The sequence below is a fragment of the Megalobrama amblycephala genome, linkage group LG16 (assembly GCF_018812025.1).
Source record: "Megalobrama amblycephala isolate DHTTF-2021 linkage group LG16, ASM1881202v1, whole genome shotgun sequence".
NCBI classification, from domain to species: domain Eukaryota; kingdom Metazoa; phylum Chordata; class Actinopteri; order Cypriniformes; family Xenocyprididae; genus Megalobrama; species Megalobrama amblycephala.
Window position 1 is genome coordinate 27,301,017 of NC_063059.1, and position 14,809 is coordinate 27,315,825.

Consider the following 14,809-nt stretch of genomic DNA (forward strand, 5'->3'; position numbering starts at 1 on the left):
GTTGAGGGACAGAAAGCTCTAAGATTTCACCAAAAAGATCTTCATTTTTGTTCAGAAGATGAACGAAAGTTTTACAGGTTTGGAACGACATGAGGGTGATTTTCATTTTTGTGAACTAACCCTTTAATCTAACAGTCTACTAATACTCTAATGAGAGTTAGTTGACGTGTAGTTGCAAAGTTACTTATATATTTAGTAGAATGTCTAAAGTGGACTATCGAAATAAAGTGCAACCTTAAAATGTGAAAAAAAAAAAAAAATATATATATATATATATATATATATATATATATATATATATATATATTTAAAGGGTTAGTTCACCCAAAAATGGAAATTATGTCATTAATAATCACCCTTATGTCGTTCCAAACCCATAAGACCATCGATCAACTTCGGAACACAAATTAAGATATTTTTGATGAAATCCAAGAACTCTCTGACTCCTTCATAGACAGCAAATTATAGCAAAAAGGTAGTAAGGACATATTTAAAATACACTGTGTGCAGAATTATTAGGCAATTTTATTTTCTGATCATATTTTTTTTTCCAAGTACATTTTACCAATTCCAATCCACATCAATCTTTATAACTACTATTAATATTGTTTTTAATCATTTATAAGTGATATATAATTGTTCATGAAGGCTGGAAATATTATATTTATTTACTGAATATTATATTCAGGTGTGCAGAATTATAAGGCAGGTTTTCTTTTACAGGCAAAATGAACCAAAAAAGAAATTTAACTCAGACTGAAAAGTCAAAAATTATTAAATACTCATGAGAAGGACACAATACTACTAACCAAACAGATCTCACCCCCCATTGACTACCAGAATATTTATTTTTCCTACTATGGTAGTAAATGGGTGCGAAATCTGTTTGGTTACTTACATTTTTTTATTTTATTTTTAACTGACGTGACCAAAAACCAGTGAGAGTAAAACAAATGAAGATAATGAGTCGGCCGGTAAGCTAATGTTAAGCTAGTCAGGAATGATGATATTTTTGAAAAATACAATGAATTACAAGGCCGTAGAAAACAGTACACTATTGCAGACTTCTATGAGGTTTTAATCACATTATAGTCAGTTGTGAACTAAAATGGGCCGGTCTAAGGCATGAAACTCTTGGGCTGAAAATGATCCCAATTCTGGCCCTGACTGTAGGTTTTATCTTGTCCCACCACTGCTGTAAAAAATTGTATTCAGATTTTGTCTTAGTATAACCTCTCCAAAATACTTGAGCATCTTTAAAGACATTATTAGAAAGTAGGGACACTTTAAAATAGTAAATATAGTAAATAATTGTATCCCTTAAAACACATTTTTGATCACCAAAATGTAGGGCTGCTCAATTATGGCAAAAATCATAAATACGATTATTTTGGTCAATATTGAAATCATAATTATTTAACACGATTATTGGTGGGTGATATGATCGAAGTCTTATTTCATGATGAGTAATTTTAAATGTCAGTGAAATTTCACAATTATCCATACTTCAACAAAAACTGATAGATTAACCCTCCTAAGAATATTATTTTATTTTCAAAGGTTTATGTATCAGGTACTTTATGTTTCTTTGACTACTCAAATAGCTCTTTAAATTAAACAACAGAACAGAACTTGTTTGCACTTTCCCATGTGCTGATGTGATTCGTGAAATTATGCTAGCTGATCACTTTTTACCAGGACCTCAAACAGGTCCTTTTTTGTTTGTTTGTTTGTTTGTTTTTGCCAATGAAGTGTTTTGCAAATACTGTATGTAAAATGCATCGGATCAACACCACAACTGAAGCAGCAAACTTTTAACAAGCAGTTCATCTAATGAGGGTTTCTGAGACCTCAACCCACTGCAGAGAACCACCAAAACTTTTGGCCATGGCTTTACCCTATCATTCAAGTGGGGGGCGGGACCATAATAAATTGCTGTTTTTGAAAGGTAATGTACCTCCTGGTGGTACTTTTTTTTTTTTTTTTTTTCATTTTATTTTCATTATTTCCAATCTAACATTGGCAATCTGAACAATCTGTTCAAGTGCCTTCAGTATCAGAAAATCAGTGTCATCCTCTGTGTCAATCTCATCATGGTAGTTCCTCACTGGGAAGATGTTTGACAATGGCACACCTATTTTGGCACTGCACATCTCCATCTGGACAGGATCAGAATGTTAGACCAGAAAATTAGATTTGGCTTAAAAATTAGAAACACGTCTTTAGACAATATCACATACCTTCTCATAGATCTTCTTGCTAGTGTATATATTCCTTAGATCTTGTTTGACCAGCGGACATGCTTCATCCACTTTGGTCATGATAACCACTTGAGGAATCCCTACAGCAAATGCAGAGGCAATGTAAAGGATTTATAACAAGTTTGTTGTTAGGCAAACATATAACTGACCCACATTGTCTGGGTTATATAAATAATTAAGGAGAAAAGTTGAGCCTTGTAACAGCCTGTATCTGAATTTTGTGCACCTACACATTGAAAAACACACACAAACCCAACCTACTTTATGCCCACTTCTCTCTTATATAATGTAATGTATGTGAACTCATGAATAAAAATCATAATCAAACATTCAGTGTCAGTTTTACCCTCAGCACTGATTCTCTCGCGGATGCACTTCAACTTGGCAATAAGTTTATCATCTGTGAACTGGACTGTATCTGCGGCTATGACGTAAACCAGGCAGGAAGCCTGATCGGAGAGGGTAGGGTTCATGTTGAAATGTTCATCCTTAAAATAGATTGTCTGCTTCAATTTGAACTAAGATTGGAAATTCAGCAAAGTATGTTAGATGTCAAACCTATTGCACACAAACTTTGTTAAAATGTTATTTTCACAATTAATACAGTGGTTTATTACTTCATAGCCGTCCTTCACATGGCCAAGCACAATACTGATGATGTCTTCTATTTGCGACCCAGCCAATAGATCAGGTTCTAAGCCCATTGTATCCTTGAAGATGAAGGGCAAAGATTTTTTCCCACTTCTGATGGTGAATCCTTTGAGCTAAAAATGAATACCAAAATATAGAAGCACAAATATGTGTGAATAATTTCCAAGAAATCTATGATTAGTTAAAATGCTTACAATGCTTAAGAGTAGGTCAGCTGACATCTCTGTGTTTCTTATAAAAATATTGTACTACTTTATAAGTGACAAATACATACGTTTTTTGTGAAACTACAACCACCAGCAGATGAACTAACTGGTGCTCTAGAGGTGATCCGTCCTTGAAAGGCACTATCGATGGAGTTAATAAAGCTGGACTTTCCTGCTCTAATTTGTCCAGCTACCAGGATATTGATGTTCTTTACATCTGGATTACCCAGAGTGAAGTCTTCTAGCTTCTTTTTCAGGGCTTCTTTCTGACTATCAAAACAAAAGGACAATTCTGTGCACTATGGAATACAATACTGGCATAATATTTCTATAGTATCTTGTGAATACTTTGCAGGGTATGCATGGAATAGTCAGATAATCTTGCCACTGTTGCTCATTTGATGCACAAAAACAAATAATAGTCTGTATAATTCATAGGTGTAGCTGTAACTGAAACTACTACGTTCACAAGCATTATATATTGTCCTCTGTAGAGCTCCTTTGTTGTACTTGTACCTGAAGTTGTATATGAGAATTGACTCTACTGCTGATTCTTTACTGTAAAGCTGCTTGATTTTCATTGTAAAGCTGTTTTGAAGCTATTTGTATTATATTAAGTGCTATATACAGTAAATACATGTGTCAAAATGTACAGCATACAGCAGAATACACAGAACAGAATAATGCATCCACAATGCAACATGCTTGTCACAAAACAATCAGACAATTGTGATGTGCAAGAGGATGGTCCGACTGCTGAGAATAAGATTTGAATGAATGAATGGAGACATATATATATAGCGCTTTCATATGTACTGCTGTACACCCAAAATGCTTTACAGTTGTATCAGGGGTCTCTCCTCAACCACCACCAGTGTGCAGCATCCACTTGGATTATGCAACGGCAGCCACAGTACAACGGCACCAAATTTGTGCCACAGACAATTGTTATTTCCTAACTGGCTAACTTAAATTTTGTTAAATTAATTTATGGCATGATTTAAAGATAACTCCTTAACTATCTGCCGGTGTGGATAATATGGAATGATTCCATTCAGACAATCCATTTATTCCTTGACTCAAACTGAGTACTTTAATGTGCGCTGTTGTGATGTAAATTGATTGTTACATTAAAAAATGTCCATCTGAGTATAATTTATAAATAATTAATCCAAATAATATAAAAGTTAAAAATAAAAAAGATTATGTCTGAATATATTCAAAACTTACCAAAATACTAAGTGCACTTCAAAACATATCTTATATTTTAATATTCAGAAAGTGCATTAGGTAAGTTTGGGTTATTATTATTTTAATAATCAGTTGTTCTTTCTTATATTTGTATATTGATGAATATGCTAAAATGTGAGATTTTGTTTATTTTATCTTAGCATTTAGCTGGGAATTAAAAAGTTATTTGAAATTAAAATTCATTTGAATGAGTCAATATTTTTGATGAAAATAAGTATTATCCATGATATTTTATTATTAGAAAATAATCAACATCATGAATGACAGTCTAAGGTAGTAAACAACCAACTTACTCCCAGTTAAATTTTCCAGTTAAAGGTTTGTCCAGTTCTAGAAGAAAAAACATAGATCATATAAAAAAAATCTGTGATGTATGTTGTCCCAATTAAATATTAATACAGCTTATGCAAATATATTATACTGTGTATCTGGAATTAAATGATCCTCTTACCTGGGTTTGGTGGTGGTGTATATGTTGGTGTGTACACAGTTGCAGGTGCAGACTTTGATTTTGATTATTCCATTTTTGTGTTGTTTTCCTCCTAAATCATGAATATCTATATCATTAATATCTCCTTAAATGGAAGACAAAGACAAAGCAACTTGTTTCTCACTCACCACAGCTCTGAAGACCAGTGTCGAGGCTCAAGATTCCAGTTTTATACTTTTTTTAAGTTTCAGTTTGACATTCATCTTTGTCACACATTCATATGCAAATCAAACCAAATACCACACAACAAAATCCCCACCTACACAACTATTTGCAGATTTTGGATGACAATCTATGATAACTTTAATAACATTAGCAAACATGTTATTATGCATAGAGACCATTAGTGCATTCAAATTCATGGAAATGTCTAGAAATTGTGATTTTATATCTTTTCATGTACACCATATTGCAAAATGAGGACACACAAAAACAAACATTTTTGCCGTGCAAAGTTTAGTATGCATTGGATTTCATTTGGACAGAAACTCTGAAATATCTCTGAAATATTCCTGAGAGTTCAAGTTCAGATTTATACTGTGGCACAACAGAAGATTAAAATTGAAACATTTCTATGACCCTTGTCCTTTTATTAGTCTTTATTGTGAGTTTCCTAGTTCCCTGTTCCTACTTCCTTATATGTACAGTCATAGGTGTAATTTGCGGGTGGGATTCAAAAAGTGGTGGATTGGATTAGAACCCAGAACCGCTTGCATGCTAAACGAAAATGCTGCCACTAGTCCATCAGGACAACCTATTATCAAAAGTGGATCCACGTATTTATTAACTAATATACGCAGTCTCGAGACTAACAACATATTGCATTATAGCAGATGTAAGGAAGAAATTATCATATTAATTTTAATATCATATTATTATTGCACGTCCTGATATTTGCTGAGTTAGATGCGTTCCTGGGTCAACATATTTTGTTGATCCTGGAACAACATTCTAGTCTGAAAATTTAGTCTTAACCCTATTCCTACCCCTAAACCTAACCCAACCCATAAGTTATCCCAGAAATCAGAGGGAAATGATAGATGAATAACACTGATGTAGAAGCACCAATTCATGATTTTTAGCCTAAACTTGACATAATCTGTAAACTTGTCCTTCAAATCTGATTGGTTGGTTTGAATGTTGTTCCAGGATCAACAAAAATGTTGACCCAGGAACATGTTGAACTCAGCAATATCAGGTTATGCTATTATTATTATAGTAATTACCTCTGTATACCAATGTTTTCTAGAGTCAAAGGTGAGGACATCCGTCCAACAGCTAAAGCTTGGCCAAAACTGGGTCATGCAATTAGACAATGATCTGAAGATCATCAGCAATTCTACAACAGAATGGCTGAAAAAGAATCCAGGTGTTGCAATGGTGAAGTCCAGGCCTCAACCTGACTGAAAAGCTGTGGCGAGAGCTGTGCACAGACAAATTCACACAAACCTCAATAAACTGGAGCTACACTGTAAAGATGAATGGGACAAAATTCCTCCAGAATGATGTAAGAAATTGATAAAGTCATACAGAAAAAGATTACTTCAAGTTATTGCTGCTAAAAGTGGATCTACAGGCAATTGTTTAGCTTGCCATTATGTCCTTAGGGACTTATTTTATTTTTAAATTATTTGTGTACTAAGCGGGTCCTGTTTTCTGTGTGTGCTCTGTGTTTTTCTTTGCTGCTCTTGCTTCTCCTACTGTCTCCTTAACAGGTTCATGAGTACCGCCTGAATACTGCTCCAGCTCGTTAAGTTGAGTACAAAAAGGAAACCAGAGAATTCCAGTCCAGCAATGCAGTGACTAGTTGGCCATGAGGCAGAGCAATGAGGAAAATAATGAGTGCAATTCAAATAACTTCAACAATTTGAGTTCACCAAAGATGTCAAAAGGAGGAAGAAGTCTAGTGGAAAGTCCAATTTAGTTCACCCAAAAATGAAAATTCTGTCATAATTACTCACCGTCATGTCGCTCCACACCTGTAAGTCCTTCATTCATCTTCGGAACACAAATTAAGATTTTTGATGAAATCCAACAGGTATATGACATGTCCATAGACAGCAATATAATCAACACTTTCAAGGTCCAGAACGGTAGTAAAGACATTGTTGAAACAGTTGACATGACTACAGTGGTTCAACCTTAATTTTATGAAGCAACGAGAATACTTTATGTGCGCAAAAACAAAACGAATGACTTTATTCAACAATTTCTTCTCTTCCCTGTCATTATCCTTATGCAGGTGATGCAGTAAGCTATGAGGCGCCAAACTAGACAAAAGCGACGTGAACGCCGTGAGCGAGCGAACCGAGTTTGTCCGAGCATTAGTAAATTAGTACATTAATAAACATTGATCAGATTATATGCAGTCATTAAAACAATTCTAATGTAGGAGTGGAATTTGGAGACCAATATTACAGTTTCAAAATTAGGATAAAATTTTAACAGAAAGAACACAACAATTTACTGTAATTCTACAATTTCAATACCATTTTACATTTGCAGCAATGGTTACAGCTATAATTCTACAATATAACAAATAAAACATTACATAGGCTAAAAAATGCATAATTAACATCTTTAGTGGCATATATAAAATGTAGGCTATACAGACATATCAAACTATTAATTAAGTAGATGGAGAAAAAATAAAGAAGAAATAAATTATGGTACATAATTTTCTATTTATTAAAGCACAGACAAAAAAAAAAAAAAAGAAAAAAAAAAGAAAAAAAAAGGCATTGACAAATTGGCTGAAACTGACCCAAACTGAATTCTATCATAAATAGCCTATAAACAGGAAGTTAAGCAAAATGAAAATAGCACTTGCTTTAACACAAATCCTTTAAAAAAAATTGTTCATTTGTTCAATTAAATTGTCATTATTCATTTACCCTGATGCACAACTGATGCATCATTTACCCTGATGCACAACTTCAGCAGAACACAGATATGTTTAGAAAGAAATTTGAAATCTGTAGATGCATACCATGAAAATAAAAGACTGCAATCATTTGGAAAGAAATCAAATAATGCAAAACCATATAGCAAAACAATAGGTGTATAACAAAACAAACAAAATAAATAAAGCTTTAAAAGCTCGTCCTGTTTGCACTCAATTCATTAAGAAGCTGTGTAACAAATATGTTACCATGTTCATGTGAAAAGAAAGTGATGCTTTGATTGCAATAGAAGAATGAACTTCACATGGGAGTTTCAAACCTTATTTCAAACAGCATCAGAGCCCTGGTCAGATGCACTAGTTTAAAGGTGAGGATGTTTTACTTATTGATTTGTTTCTTGCATAAATCACAATGGTGGAACCCATTTTCTTGCATTATATATGCATACAGAGCTTGAATTTCTTGCAGATTAAAAAAAATGCATTTGTGTTCTGAAAAAGAAAGTCATGTGCACCTGAATAGCATCAGAGTAAGTAAACAATGAGAATCTTCATTTTTGAAACTATACTGCTTAGTTTAATCATTATGATAACAATGTTAAAAAACAATGTTAAAGAGAAAAGTATAAATCGCTCAGTCCAATGAGAAGAACTAGTTTGTCTATAAACCTTAAGAAGAGACCACTTTTTTCCCTTTATGTTAGAAAATGTAACACATGACAAAAGATTTATCATTAACACTGCACATGGCTGTTGTGTTCTTTCTATTACACTTTTATCCCAGTTTTTAAACTGTAATATTGGTCCCCAAATTCCACTCCTACAGAAGAATTGTTTTAAATGACTGCATATAATCTGATCACTGTTTACTAATGTACTAATTTACTATTGCTCGGACACACTTGGTCTCTCTCGCGCAGGTTCGCTCGCTCTCGGACAACTCGATCTCTCTCGCGTGCATATTCGGTCTCTCTCGCGCAGGTTCGCTCGCTCTCGCGCGCACACTCGCCCTGCGTCTCAATCAGCTCCCTAGCTCCCTAGGTCGTGAATCAGTATATCATGAAAATGAATGTGGCTGATTCCCTGATCAGTGCCCTGACTACTGAACTAGGGAGCTGATTGAGACGCACCCTCGGTCTTTCTCGCGCAGTGTCGCTCGCTCGCGGCGTTCGCTTCACTTTTGTCCAGTCCGGCGCCTCATAGTAAGCACAGGGAAGGCTTCCGTGTTTACGTCCGAATGCTGACTCAGTATTGGCCAAAGCTGATCACGTGAGCAGCACGACGCATTCAAGTAGTAGACCATCAGGGAAGTTAATGTGTTTGCAGCAATGTATTATATTATATTATATTATATTATATTATATTATATTATATTATATTATATTGTATTAGATTAGATTAGATTAGATTATATTATATTATATTATAGTGTGTGCGTGGTTCAGATAGTATACCCTATGTTATGGTGACAAAATATCCAGATGGCAATATCCAATTTTTTTTTTTTTCTCCCCATGAGGACAACAGCTTATGAATCATTTTTTTGAAAATCTAAAACTGCAGAAAGTGATGTGTAGGTTTATGGTTAGGGTTGGGGGATATAATATACACTTTCTACAGTATAAAAATCATTATGTCTCTGGAATGTCCCCAGAAAACCCAATATTTGTGTGTGTGTGTGTGTGTGTGTCTGTGTGGCTCAGGAAAGGCAGTGCTCTAGCGCCCTCTATTGGCCAGCCACCACAGGTTTTCATTCTGAATTTCTCTTTTCCTTGTTCTTCACTCTCAATGCATCATTTGCCATGTGCACAGTATGGGTTAATGCCCTCAGAATTTTTTTGAAAATCTAAATGTAACAGGTATACAAAGTATACTACTAAATATTGTTATAATTCACACAAAATTGTTCTATTGTACGTTTTATGATACCTGATCTAAAGGTGCGCTTCTCCTTTAAGTGTTGCGTGGTCACAGTATGACCTAATTTCCTGTCCTGTCTCCTCCTCTTCCCTTTTGAAATGTGATTCGATGGAAGAGAGTGTTATAAGGGCCACTCAATCTGAGGCTGTTTATTTTGTCTCTGTTAAACAGTAAAAGATCCAGTGAATCGGCTGCCTGCTGTCCCGTGTCTGTCTTTGCATCCACACAACGTAACACAACGCAGACCAAGTTTTAATACCCGGTGTCGCTGGCCGCACATCGCGCTGGGCATAAGCGAGCCGCACGGGTTACACGTGGTGCCGTGAACCTTTAGGTTTCGCATGATCGGCTTTTCACCGATCGCCGGAGTCGCTGCTTCAACAGACGACGGGTGTGCTGTTCCGAATCGCTGGAGGAGTGTTTCGCTGACCGCGGAGGCCGCAGCTCGTTTCATCTCGTCACCTGTGTTCAACCAGTTCACTGTATCTGCTGCTCACATCAAGTAGGACGGCTTTAATCGAACGATTGCTTTTTGTGAGATATGGTTTATAACTGTTTTGTTTCTATCGACTACAATTCGCTGCATATACACTTTGATGTGTGTTGAACTGTTCCGTGAAACTGAACACTCATTATAAAGGAGTTTGATCGTCACGTGGAACATTTTTTTTTTCTCTCTCACTCTCTGTGCAACTGTATGCTGAACTGTTCTTTGCGCTGCTGCACACTCATTATAACGGAGTTTTTTTTTTTTTTGTGTTCGTCACATACGTAAGTTTTTTTTTCTCTCCGTGACACGTCACACTGAACTGCTTTGAAAGAGCATTATTACATGTGTTTCTGCAAAGTGTATATATTTTTCTGCATACTATGTTGTGTCTTTAGTGCTTTTAATTCCATTTCCTGCATATCTCTTGGTGTTTACTATTCAAGTTGAGTCATGTTTGAGGACACTGTTAGTCAAGATAACTTTAGCTCTGTGCAAAAACCTAACGCCATGTTTCCAGTAGGCGGGGTAGTGGGGCTGTGTATAACGTTAGTTGTCCTGACAAAATGTCTGAAACTCCACCTCAATGTTTTGGGAGGGGAAGGGCATTCTTTAATGCAGAAATTGACCATGTACATGCATCTGATTCGGCTATTGGTACGTCAGTGGGCCCTACTGCCTGTTCCACACCTTTTGCAAGCTCAAACGCTGATCATGTTTTTACTCCAGAGTCCTTAGGTGGTTTTATTTCTGATTTAGCTCAGAAAATTGGCGAAAGCATTTCAGCCAGTCTCAATTTAACACAACAACCCAGCCAATTGCAGTCTAAGTCAAATGTGCAGCATTCAGATGACGGTGCTGATACGTCAAAATTGAAAGTGATTGTCCAACATGATGTGACACCTCCACCATTCTTTAGAGGTGATCGAAGTGATTCATTTACTGTGTACGAATGGGAGGACATGATGTACAGTTATTTGAACAGTAAGAAATGCACTGATGAAACTGCTTCTGATCTCATTTTGAGCAGATTGGCCGGAAAAGCAAGGGACGTGGTCAAAGTGTCCTTACGTAGTTTCCCAGGGCAGACTACTGCAGTGCTTCCTGCCACAGTGTTTGATATACTGAAGCGTAATTTCAGCGAGTTAACTTACTCGAACATGCCTATGGCTGACTTCTACAACACTCTCCCTAAGGTAGACGAGAGTCCAATGGACTACTGGATACGGCTGAATAAGGCGATCGATGTGGCTGATGAGTGTTTACGTAGACGCAACAAGTGTGTTGAGGATCCTGCAGCTGAAGCTGTTATGATGTTTGTCTCTCACTGTCCAGATCCTGGCCTTGCTTTGTCTTTTCAGTTCAAGCCTGCCGAACAGTGGAGTGCTGCTGAGGTTCAAGAGCGACTGGATTGTCACCGCAGGAACCTGAAAAGAACTTCTGCTAGAACCCAACGTTACTCACCTGTGTTCGCCTGCCATCAGGACACTGTGACTGTTCGTAATGATCCCGTATTGAGTTCTCCCAAACAGCCTGAACCTTCCTCAGGTCAGTCAACATGTTCGAATGGTCAGCTCAACCCTAACGCTGTCCCTTTTACGCCTAACGATAGCATGCAGCAGTTAGTCGGCATGATGGATAAAGTTCTGTCTCTCTGCACTGCCTCACTGTCCTCGTCCAATCCTGGATGTCACATCAGAACATCTGACCCCAAGCCTAGTGCGAGTTCAACATGTAAAGTATGTCAATCTAAAGAGCACACTACACATTCTCATTGCATGCGGCAGAGGCTTTGCCGTAACTGCTTCAAGCCTGGACACTTTAAGAGTGATTGTCCAAAGACGACAAGCTTTGAGCCTCATTCTTCTGCCACTCAGTTAAACTAGATAGCCCATGTGTGGAAGGGGGTAGCATGGGCAGTGATGTACTTCCCCTAAAAGATGAGTCGGACCCACATGAGATTTTTGTAAATAGTTGCAAGTTGCAGCCACCTGATAAAACGGTGCTGTATGTGGGATCTCAGAGAATCGATGGAGCTAGTGAACTGTTTTATGCTCCTGTGACTGTCAGTGGCCAGTCTGTACTGAATGGTTTGCTAGATTCTGGCAGTATGGCTTGCACCCTGAGTACGGAGAGTGAATCCAAGTTGCGTGCCGAAGGAATTCTTTCGCAACCTTCAGTAGTTCCTGGTAACGTGGTCCTAGTGGGCTGTGGTGGTCTTACTATTCAGCCTAAGTGCACATACGACCTGGAAATCGAAGTCTATGGATTCAAGTTCATCGTACCTACTTTAGTAGTGCCTGGACAGAAAGATGAGTTCATCATCGGCAGTAGCGTTATCAAATGTGTGCTTAAGAAGATGAAAGCCGAAAAGAAGTACTGGGAAGTAATTTCATGTGAAAACAGCAATCCTGAGTCTGAAGAGTTCCTTGAGCTTTTGAGCTGTATTTCTCGTTGGTCTGGTCCTCGCCAGCCTGTTAAGCTTGGCACAGTGAAGCTCTGTCAAGCAGTTACCTTACTTCCCAGAAGTGAACACCTGGTCTGGGGAAAACTTCCTGCTAATGTTAATGTTTCCCCAGGAAGCACAGTCATCGTTGAACCCACTTCTTCACGTTCAGCACCCCGTCATGTTCTTGTGGGACGCGTAGTGAGCCCTATGTGGGGTGATCGATGGGTGCCGATGAAGATTTTGAACCCCACACAATCTCCAATAACTCTTCGTCGCAATGCTAAGCTGGCTGATGTGTCTCCTTGTTTGGCAGTGGAGGATGTTACTGTCACGCAAAGCCTGTGCAGATCTCATGATGTTCCTGATATGGCTTTCCCCAAGCCTGTGTCATCTGTCGATCCTGTTAGGTTATTGCATGAGTACGGCTTGGATGACATTAATATCGATGAGTGTGAAGTCTCCGACTTATGGAAGGAGAAGTTGGCAAGTGTTATCGTGTCTTATCGTGATGTTTTCTCCATTGACCGACTTGATTGTGGAGAGGCGAAAGACTTCGTACACAGGATACATTTATGTGATGAACGTCCTTTCCGTCTGCCCTACCGCCGAATCCCTCCTGCCCACTACCATAAGTTGCGAGAAGTTCTTTCAGAAATGGAAGAAAAAGGCATTATCAGCAAATCAGTTAGCGAGTACGCATCTCCTTTGGTAATGGTTTGGAAGAAGGATGGATCGTTAAGAGTCTGCACTGATTTTCGCTGGCTTAATGCAAAGACTATAAAAGATGCTCATCCTTTGCCCCATCAGGCGGATTGCCTGGCCGCTCTTGGTGGCAATCTTCTATTCAGCTCTGTGGATTTGACATCTGGATTTTATAACGTCCCACTCCATGTATCTGATCTGCATTACACAGCATTCACAACGCCCATGGGCTTATATGAATATAACCGTCTCCCCCAGGGCCTGTGTAACAGTCCAGCATCCATTATGCGCATGATGCTCAGCGTATTTGGAGATCTTAACTTTTCCAGCCTCCTTTGCTATCTCGATGATTTGCTGGTTTTCGCCCGTTCTGAAGAAGAGGCATTGAAACGCTTAGAAGTGGTGTTTGCACGGATGAGAGCTAGTAATTTGAAGTTGGCTCCAGTCTTGAGGAGTCAACTCTCGGAAAGTGCCATTACTATTACGACGACTTGTGCCTTTCACCAAACACTTTTGACCAGCAGTCAACTTGAACAATGGCTTTGCGATTTGTGAGCAGCCAGGGATGAAGCTTTGGTAGTAAAGAACCATGCCCAGAAACGATCTAATTCTCTTAGGCGAAGGCGTGCTGCCATCCTCTTTCATACCTAACGTTCTGTTAAACCTCTCAGTTCCACCATTTCCCATGGGGTGGTACGGGGAAGTTCGTGACTTGTCAACACCAGCAAGATCAAGGAGCTCTGCTATCAGCTTGCTCTCAAAATTTGCTCCCTGGTCCGAATGGATACGCTGAGGGAAGCCGTAAACACAGAAGAAGCCATCCCAGAGTTTCTTCGCAACACTCTTAGCCGATTGATTCTGGCATGGAAAAGCGTGAGCTAGCTTGGTGAAATGATCCGTGACTACCAAGACATCCACAGATTTATTGTGCCTATCCTCGGCGGACCAGAAATCAATACAAACGAGCTCCAATGGGGCAGTAGTCTTGATGCTCTCCAAGGGTGCTCTTGCAGCTGGCTCTGGAGTTTTACTCAGGACACAACGGGTACAAGTCTTGACGTAATCACGTGCATCTTGGCTGTGGTTCAAAGACTTGCTGCCGAACGCTATAGGACGTGCTTTATCCTCGCCAACAGCAACTTGAGGAAGCACTGCGCCAAGGCCGTTCAACGATGCGTCAGTGCAGAGGATGAAGGGACGCTCAAAGTCAGGGTGGGCCAACACCACGCTTTCGACGAGGGCTCTCTTTAACTCCTCGAAGGTGACATTACAGTCAGGAGTCCAGTCTTGAGGAGTCAACTCTCGGAAAGTGCCATTACTATTACGACGACTTGTGCCTTTCACCAAACACTTTTGACCAGCAGTCAACTTGAACAATGGCTTTGCGATTTGTGAGCAGCCAGGGATGAAGCTTTGGTAGTAAAGAACCATGCCCAGAAACGATCTAATTCTCTTAGGCGAAGGCGTGCTGCCATCCTCTTTCATTAGGT

The 14,809-nt window shown here is 38.5% G+C and overlaps 1 protein-coding gene across 5 annotated transcripts; it reads right to left on the bottom strand.

Annotated features, from left to right (window-relative positions):
• Window positions 1-1,970: 1,970 nt before the first annotated feature.
• Window positions 1,971-6,881, bottom strand: LOC125249369 (interferon-induced protein 44-like). Of its 5 annotated transcripts, none has more exons than XM_048161655.1 (8): window positions 6,821-6,881; window positions 4,821-4,911; window positions 4,663-4,699; window positions 3,187-3,388; window positions 2,879-3,025; window positions 2,608-2,710; window positions 2,241-2,341; window positions 1,971-2,159 (listed from the first exon to the last, which is right to left on the bottom strand). In XM_048161655.1, exons 5-8 carry the CDS (start codon window positions 2,963-2,965, stop codon window positions 1,989-1,991), a joined length of 462 nt encoding a protein of 153 aa, XP_048017612.1. In that variant the 5' UTR covers window positions 2,966-3,025; window positions 3,187-3,388; window positions 4,663-4,699; window positions 4,821-4,911; window positions 6,821-6,881; the 3' UTR covers window positions 1,971-1,988. The 5 variants fall into 5 exon arrangements, with proteins under 5 accessions (XP_048017612.1, XP_048017607.1, XP_048017610.1 ...); XM_048161650.1 differs by having other exon boundaries at window positions 2,608-2,779; XM_048161653.1 differs by lacking the exon at window positions 3,187-3,388 and having other exon boundaries at window positions 2,608-2,779.
• Window positions 6,882-14,809: the final 7,928 nt, after the last annotated feature.